Genomic DNA, 7,944 nt, shown 5'->3' on the forward strand with positions numbered 1-7,944 from the left:
GCACTTAGCTAAAAGCAAGAGACCCACCTTTAAATATTTGGGTGCAGCTTAAGGCCAACTTCTTGTCAAACAGTAAAATGCTTTTTACTCATCATCTCTGGATTTTACTAGTTCTGTCACCTGGGTTAGGTCCACAGCACAAAAGATGCAGTCACACCACACCCAAGGTCTCCTTGCCTTTGTCTTCATTTATGTGGTCAAAAGAGAACTTCCATAAGTGATAAACACAGATAACCAGTTATATGCTTCTGTCTGTAGGCGATGTCAATGGGAATAAAAGGCATTGCAAGAACACAAACACGTGTGAATGGTACTAAGATATAAGAGGCAGAACAGCCTCAGCTACAGGTAAGCTTTGAGAAAAATAAATACCAGTCTGACAAGCCATCCTGAAAATCCTATTACTGCAGGAAAGACACAACACTCCCCCTTCTTTTCCAGCACACCCCCAGACCAACAGAACATAATTGTTTCTAGATAGATACAACCGGTGCTTCTCTTTTCACAAGAGCTGATTAAGCACACACAAGAGGTAAATTAAAAAATAGTTATAAATAAGATTTGGTAAAACCACAAATTAAAAAAAATATCAAAGACTTATAAATACATTTATAAATCCAGCCTTTTCCAAATTCCACTCCCACACACCCCATCTCCTTCCCTTCCTTACCTCAGTAAGAACTGCTTTAAGATTTCTGGCCGTGTAGAGCTGTTCTGCTAGTTCTGATCATCCCTACCTATCGCAGAGAATTGGTCACATTTATCGATGCTCTAAACTGCATGGCTCATGGGTTAACAATACATTTTCGCTTACAACTCAAGATACCAAGGAGAAGGAGACAGAACAAATCTGAAAGGGAAAAGAGTTTCAAAAAAGTTTTAGATACATGAGGTAATATTAATTTGGGCTCTTCACAATACTTAAAGTAAGACTACGCAGTTTGATGCAGAGCTTTTTACCCTGCTATTGCCTCTGACAGTTCATGGTACCATCAGCAGTGGATGTGCTCTTCCCCAGATGACTAGGCATCACTGTCAATTGCAAAAGGCACAATAAGTTTGCCTCTGATGAAACAAAGCATTTGGAGAAAATGAAGCAGTGGAGGAAACCAAGCAAGCTCAGTTAAAAACATACTTTCAGATTTCTGAACTACCTCAGGAGCTTTAGTGTTTATCCACAGTCCTGTAATGCCACGAACAAACATTGGTATCTGTCATCAATCATCTGAAGGGAAACAGTGATGAATTTATACCTAAAAGCAAAGAAGCTTCCAGAATCTCAGACAAATGAAAAGGGTTTGGGCTTCTGGTTGTACTGGTGGGGTTTCTTTTCAGAGTTTACGCAAATCTTCAAGTGAGCAAGCAGAACTAATTTTAAGGGTTTACCTCAGCTAGTGACACTTCAGAATAATTCAGTTGACTCTGAGGGAGCTGGTTTGTTATTCAGACTCATTTGTCTTTTTATCTTCACAAGGGGTTACTTCATTTATCAAAGCCCAAGAAATCCAGAGAAGATTTTCGGAACACACGATCAACTCTCCATTGGTGTGTGCAGTTTTATTTTTGTTTCCAACAGTGGCACCTTGTGATCAAAACTAAGTATTACAGCTTTGAAACAGAACACCTCCCACACTGGAAATCTCTGAAGAAATCCAAAACAATATATGGGTATCCCCTCTAAGGGCTGATGGAAATGCTTTTTCTTGCTGATCATTCCTAAAGGCCGACAACTGCACTTCTTGTAGCCCAAATAAAGCCTTCATTTACACTGTGGCAATTTCGACAACATATGTAACACACACAGTGTTATTCTCCCACTCATCTAATCACTACTGACTAGATACGCAATGATGTTCATTCTATTAAAAGAAAAAGAAAGAAACCAGCAATCTTCTGTAGCATCAATGTCCACATTAACCAAACCCTTACCAAGTCCATGTGAAATCTCTACTTGAATTATTTCAACACCTGTACAGACTCTTCCCCAAGGAAATTAAAATACGATATGCATAAATTGTGACATTTTAAAAATTGTTCAAATGAAGTAAAAAGCCTTATTTAAGATTCTGAAATTTCAAATAACAGATGGAGAACTGCTATAAAAATCAAAGCACTAGAAATGTTAGCATCTCATCAATAATGCTTTGACTTGTGAGCCACTACCAGATAGTAGCGAGGACAAGATGACCTGCGAGCAGAACTTCTTTTAAGTTTTTCTGACTACTCAAAACTACTCCCTTTCCCCAACATAACCCATGAGCCAACCAATGTTTTACCTGCAACTTGGTAAAACAAATATTTATCCCAGTGTCAGATGCCCAAAGAGTCCCACTCATTCTGCAACTACCACTAATTTGGTCTTGGATTTACCATCCTCATTCTTGCGCTATGCTTCTCAGTACGTACTTGACTGTGTAGGCAAAGGCTGCAAAACCAACTATAACAAACAAGTTCGCCAAAGCTCCGCCTAAAAGTCCATGGTTACGGTTGGCCTGTTGCAGACCTGGGTGATTGGCAGGTGCCAAAGGTACATGCCCGTTAAGGAGGGGTATTCCGTTCTGACCATAGTGTGCTTCCCCGTCAGGGACAACATCCGGTAGAGGGAGGGAAGGAGGTCTGTTATTGAGCTCTTCTTGTGCTTTCTGTTTTTGTTTAATCTCCTGGAGAAAGAGAAAACAAAACTGAACAGCTGGAAGCGAAAGTTGGAAAGCTGTTGGGCATTTTGAACATTATAGAACTTCAGGAAAAGGATCTGGTGCATTTCTTTGTATTTTAGGTCTTTTAAACTAAATTAACTGCATTACATAAATTTGTACAGCCTCCCCAACTTCTTCCCAAGTGACCTAGTTCAGCAGATGACACTAATAATCATTTGGGACAGTTTATTTTTAGTTTACACATACATTTTTCAAGGAGCCTTTTTTCATAAATGAGAAATTCTTGCATGAAAATTCCCCTCCCTCTCCCATCCAGCTTGTTTTGACCATGAGACATCCAGCTGTAATCATATAAACTATGTATCCACACACCTCCACGATTCCTGTTGCACAAGGAAGATACATACCCTAAAAAAAGTCTCTCTAATTCTCAGAATTTAAGCAGGAAGAATGTAACAGCTTCTGATCTTAAAGGAGAATTAAGAAGAAAATCTGGGACATCCTAAATACACATATTTGATTCTCTACACAATGGGTCTTTGTGCAGCAGAAAACGAATTCCATTTCAAGATTTCAATTTTTAATCCTTATGAACAGCAAAAGTGCCTTTTAAAATGCTTCAAATTTTGACAGAAGAAACAAATTATTGCATGAATGAATTTGCTCTTACCTCCACCACTTCAGGAAAGAGTTCACAGAAGACTTTATCTTTTAAATTAAATGCTAAGCTTTGTGCAGCGAGCTGTCTTTTCTGTGGAAGAAAAATTATCAACAGTTGTATATAAATGAAGTTAATATACTTTAATTCAACATCTAATTGTTTCCCACAAGAATGGTGCAAGCCACTAGCCAAGTTGTTTCTAACATTTACAACTTCATACTGGCATTATTCATTAGGCTCTCAATTCATTTCATGGGATTAGTGTTCTGAACTAGTGTGCCTGCTTGGCAGATACTTCAAGAGGATGGAAGAAAGTCCTAATAATACTGTTTTAAGTTCTCCAAGAAATCCTCTCCCCATCCCCACACTACCTAAAATTGACTGAATTAATCTGCCTGTCACCCATAGTAGGCAACACCATAATAATTTCTGATACGCCAAATGCCAGCTCCTGCTGCTGGTTTAACTTTGAGGTCACGTTCAACATTCCCCAAGCTGACAAAAAGGACATCAGAGAGTCTGGAGCTTACTGTGAATTCTGATGTCTCTATGCTGCCCAGTGTGGGGCCTTTTTCCACCATAAAACTAAGAAGGCCCGTCAAGATCGTTGAGACTGACCAAGCTGGATTCCACGTATCCGGGTGGAAATCAGTGATTGAAAGACACAACCTTCAAAAGGACAAGACAAGCAGTGTGGTTTATTTTATGCCATTAAAGTTATTCTACGTTATGCATATTGCTAAAATGGTGTTAATTGCTTAAGTGTTAGAAGAAAATCCTTACCTTGTATTACACTTAAACCTTCCATTAGGTGTAATCATATAAATACTAGGAGGTTTAAAAGGAAATTCTCTGGGGAATATTAGTTTCCCATGATAATAGCCACCTGCATTACATAAAAAGATTAATTACTTATTTTGCATGAAGATTAAATCCTAAGCCGCAACTCAAAATGGGCCAACTAAAACCCTTTGCTTGTCTCCTTCTCCCCCTCACACTAAAGAGATCAAGCCCATCATCTTCTCCCTCTAAAACACAGGAATGATCCACACCTAAGGTAAACTTATAATGGAAGCAGCTCCCTCACATGCATCCTACTAACAGTCCTTGCTGTCTTCAAGCATTTAAGGTAAACTAGCCAGAGAGTATTTAATACCATAAAATTGGGTTAGTTTTCCAGAAACACAGCTAATTGCAAATACAATTCCATGATGAATCCAACTTCAAAAAGCATTTTGAGAGGCTCTTTTAACAAAACTTTTACAGTGCCCACTTTCTCCAAAGAAATTCATAGAGTATCTGCCTCAGGTCAGAGAACATTTATGTGATACCAAAATGGGATTTTTTTTAAGAGTTGTCTTTGACTGTCACATGCTATCTAGAGTGAGTTATGTGCTCCAAGACATTTAGCAATTACTGAATAGGAAGTTATCTGTCTTCAGTTTAACCTAAATGTGGTTTTGTCAGAATCCTCAATAACAGAAAACTTACTAAGACAGCAGTAAGACCACAAAAATTACTGAGACCACTACTTTTCAACAAGCTATCACATGAGTTAGAGACAGCTCTAAAAGGGCACTAACTGTTCTCAGAGCTACTTACAATCGTTACATTTTGACCATTCAACCAGGCATGCAAACACTCAGGCACATCAATAGCAAGATAAAGTCCATGCAGGCTTTTGCTACATGCTTTTACCTTCATAGGGAGTCATTTCAGGTCCCCGCACCACATAGTGCCTAAGACAAAGAAGGAAATTTGAACTGTATGGAAACCATCACACAATCAGACAGCAATTTCTCTAGAAAAATGAAGATCAAGATCTCTTCAAGCCAGTTTCATAGGCCACCTCCCAAAACTCAGATTCCCATACAATGCGGAGGAGTGTGGGCGTCAGACTTGATGACCTGGAAAATCTTGTTCTCTCCACGAGAGCGTGAGCATTTCATTCAGGTTCTTACCATTCAAGGATGTTAGAGGGGAGGGGCTCTGCACAGATGTAAGGCACTGGATCCTTCTTAATTCGAAGGTAGTCTTGTTTAAGTCTCTGTGTTGCTGTTGTTGGTGCTCTCTTATTGTTGTTGTTGCTCATCTAGTTTAAAAAATAATACATAAATACAATCTCAATACAATTTTAACAGACACAGAGCTGGTGTGCACCACCGAACACAGCTCCAGGCTTCTGCAAAATCCACTTAACTTGCACTGTAAAAATACTCTGAAAGTATTTTTAAGTATAAGTTAAATTACCATTAATTTTAAGAGACAAGAGCCATGCAAAACCTTCCCCAACACTCCCAGGAGACTCTATATATTGCCAAAATGGAAAACACTCCTCCCAGAACACCACTGTATCAACTGCAATCACGAAAACATCCTGCACTATAGAACCCACCCAAACTCTTTAAAAGCCAGTCCCGTGTTCAGGCTGAACCCACACCATCATGACAGAATTTTAAAGGGCTTATGCTTTATAAGTAATTAATTTATCTATTAAGTTTGAATATACATTATGTAAATTTGCCCAGATTTTAAATCCATTTGTCATTATTTGAAACACACAACAAACAAAATCCCACAATAACCTTACTACTGACTTCGGGGTGAAGGATTTTAAATTAAATCTGCTGCCTGCTTAAGAGTCAGTTGAATTCACAGAAGGAAACTTCTAAACCAGATTATTCTCTTCCAGATAAACAAAGGCCTCATCCAAAATGAGAAAAGTCGGTGTGAAGAAAGAAAATTCCATGCTGCTTACAAGACAAAGAAAGCATTAGCCTTTACAATGCACCTACACAACACGTACTAATTAGCAACTACTAGTTAGCTCACTTTCTCCCGAGAAATTCAGCAAGTTACTTAGCTCTATACATGGAAATTCAGGCAAGAACAGAAAGGAAAGATTTTACAAACAGCTTGTGTAAAGAGCTAAGGCCATGCTTACAGTACCAGAGCTGCATTTGACAAGAAAAGCTCGTAAAATGCCCATAACCTTTTAAAAAAACCTCCTCGGCTAGCTGAAAGAATAATATTTAAGCCACGAACAACAATATATGGTGCCAAATATTCAAACCCCACTCAAAATAAACACGTTTAACCTGGCTTTTGTCAGTGTTACTGTAAATAAGTTGTTGCAACACGGAAGTATTTTTTCTTGGTCACACATGCTTTTAGCTCACACCTCTTAAAATCGTAAAATTAATTCTTTTCCCTCTACAGAAGTTGGCTTTGACATTAAACCATAAATTTAGCAGATACGATTTATCCTAACACAATTATTTGCTCTGCAGCCTTGCAATAGCGACCCTGGCTGAAAAACCACACTGAAGTGTTTCCCAGCAGGAAGTATCGCTGCTGGGATTGTTAACACCCCTCTCATCTGAAACAGAATTTGCGCAGAAAATAAGCGGTAACGTTTGCAGCCGCTACGACCGCAAACCCCCTTTTCCGCTGCCGACAAGACAATTTACCAGAAGAAGGAAAGCGACCGGCAGCCTCAGCAGCGTGAGGCGCCCAAGCCCTGCTCCCAGCCCGGCCGGACACCAGGGAGCTCAGGGAAGGGCACCGCAGGTCCCCGGCCCTCAACGCCCCACAAGTGCCTCGCGAAATGAGAGCCAGGGTGAGCGCGGCCCCGGCCCTGAGGGGACGGGCAACGAGGGGAAGAACCGAAGGAGTGAGAGGACAAGCAGGGAGCTCACGGCCTTACAGCAAGGCGGCTGCCCGGCACGGAGCCCACCCACACGGGAAAGGGGGAGGCGAGGAAGGGAGATACAAGGGAAGGGAGAGACAAGGGAAGGGAGGCAGCCAGGAGAGCCCCTGCCCCGCTCCTCGAGCTCCCTCGCGGGGTCGCCACGCCGGCCCAGGCCCCACTCACCTCTCCCTGCTAGAGCAGGCCCTTCCACCGCCGGGACGCCCCACCTGCCTACAGCCGGAGGCCGAGCGAGGGGGAGAGGGTAGAGGAGGAGGAGAGGAAGGGAGGAAGGAAGGGAGCGCCACAAGCGATAGCGGGCAGGGCCGGGCCGCGACCCCCACACCTCCCGCTGCGGCGCGACCGCGGCTCCCAGCCAAGATGGCGGCCCGGCGAGGCGGGGCTAAGGCAGTGCTGGCGTCTTCTTCCGGGAGGGAGCCGCCCCGCTTCCGGGGCGCGGCTGCCGGGCCCGTCAGGGTGGGGGGGGGCGTGGCGGGGCCAGGGCCGCGGCTCGGGAGGCAGCTGGGCTGGGGTCAGGGCGGCCCCGCCATTCCCCTGCTTCTCGGGACCCGGCGGCCTCCCGCTGCCCTGTGTCCGGCGCAGCAGAGCTCTGGGGCTGCCCCCCGCGCCTCGGGGGAGTGCGGGGGAACGGCCGGGCCGCGGGGAGAGGGGGAGCGGTGGCGGGCTGCAGCCTGCGCCGCCCTTCGCCTCGTACCACCCCCAGGAAGGGGGCACTTGCAGGGACCCCGGGGTTCTCTGCTTTCTCGTATCCTGGAGAACAAGTAGCTGTACGTGGTTTGCAGCTGCAAGCTGCCCGAGTCTTGTCTTCAGACTCCCGGTGTTCATGAAATAGGACCCAGACGGGTCTGCGGTCAGTGCTGCGGGGAGGCTGCCCACAGGCCCAGAAACACAGCCCTGGATCACTTGTACCACATTCT

General features: G+C 43.5%; 1 protein-coding gene across 1 annotated transcript; it reads right to left on the reverse strand.

The window, feature by feature from the left end:
* Positions 1-709: 709 nt before the first annotated feature.
* On the reverse strand, positions 710-7,288 carry UBE2J2 (ubiquitin conjugating enzyme E2 J2). Its single transcript, XM_084274747.1, has 7 exons — positions 7,193-7,288; positions 5,280-5,410; positions 5,017-5,057; positions 4,102-4,204; positions 3,849-3,987; positions 3,328-3,408; positions 710-2,660 (listed from the first exon to the last, which is right to left on the reverse strand). Exons 2-7 carry the CDS (start codon positions 5,408-5,410, stop codon positions 2,376-2,378), a joined length of 780 nt encoding a protein of 259 aa, XP_084130873.1. The 5' UTR covers positions 7,193-7,288; the 3' UTR covers positions 710-2,375.
* Positions 7,289-7,944: the final 656 nt, after the last annotated feature.

This window comes from Gallinula chloropus (genome assembly GCF_964237585.1).
Source record: "Gallinula chloropus genome assembly, chromosome: 23".
NCBI lineage: Eukaryota > Metazoa > Chordata > Aves > Gruiformes > Rallidae > Gallinula > Gallinula chloropus.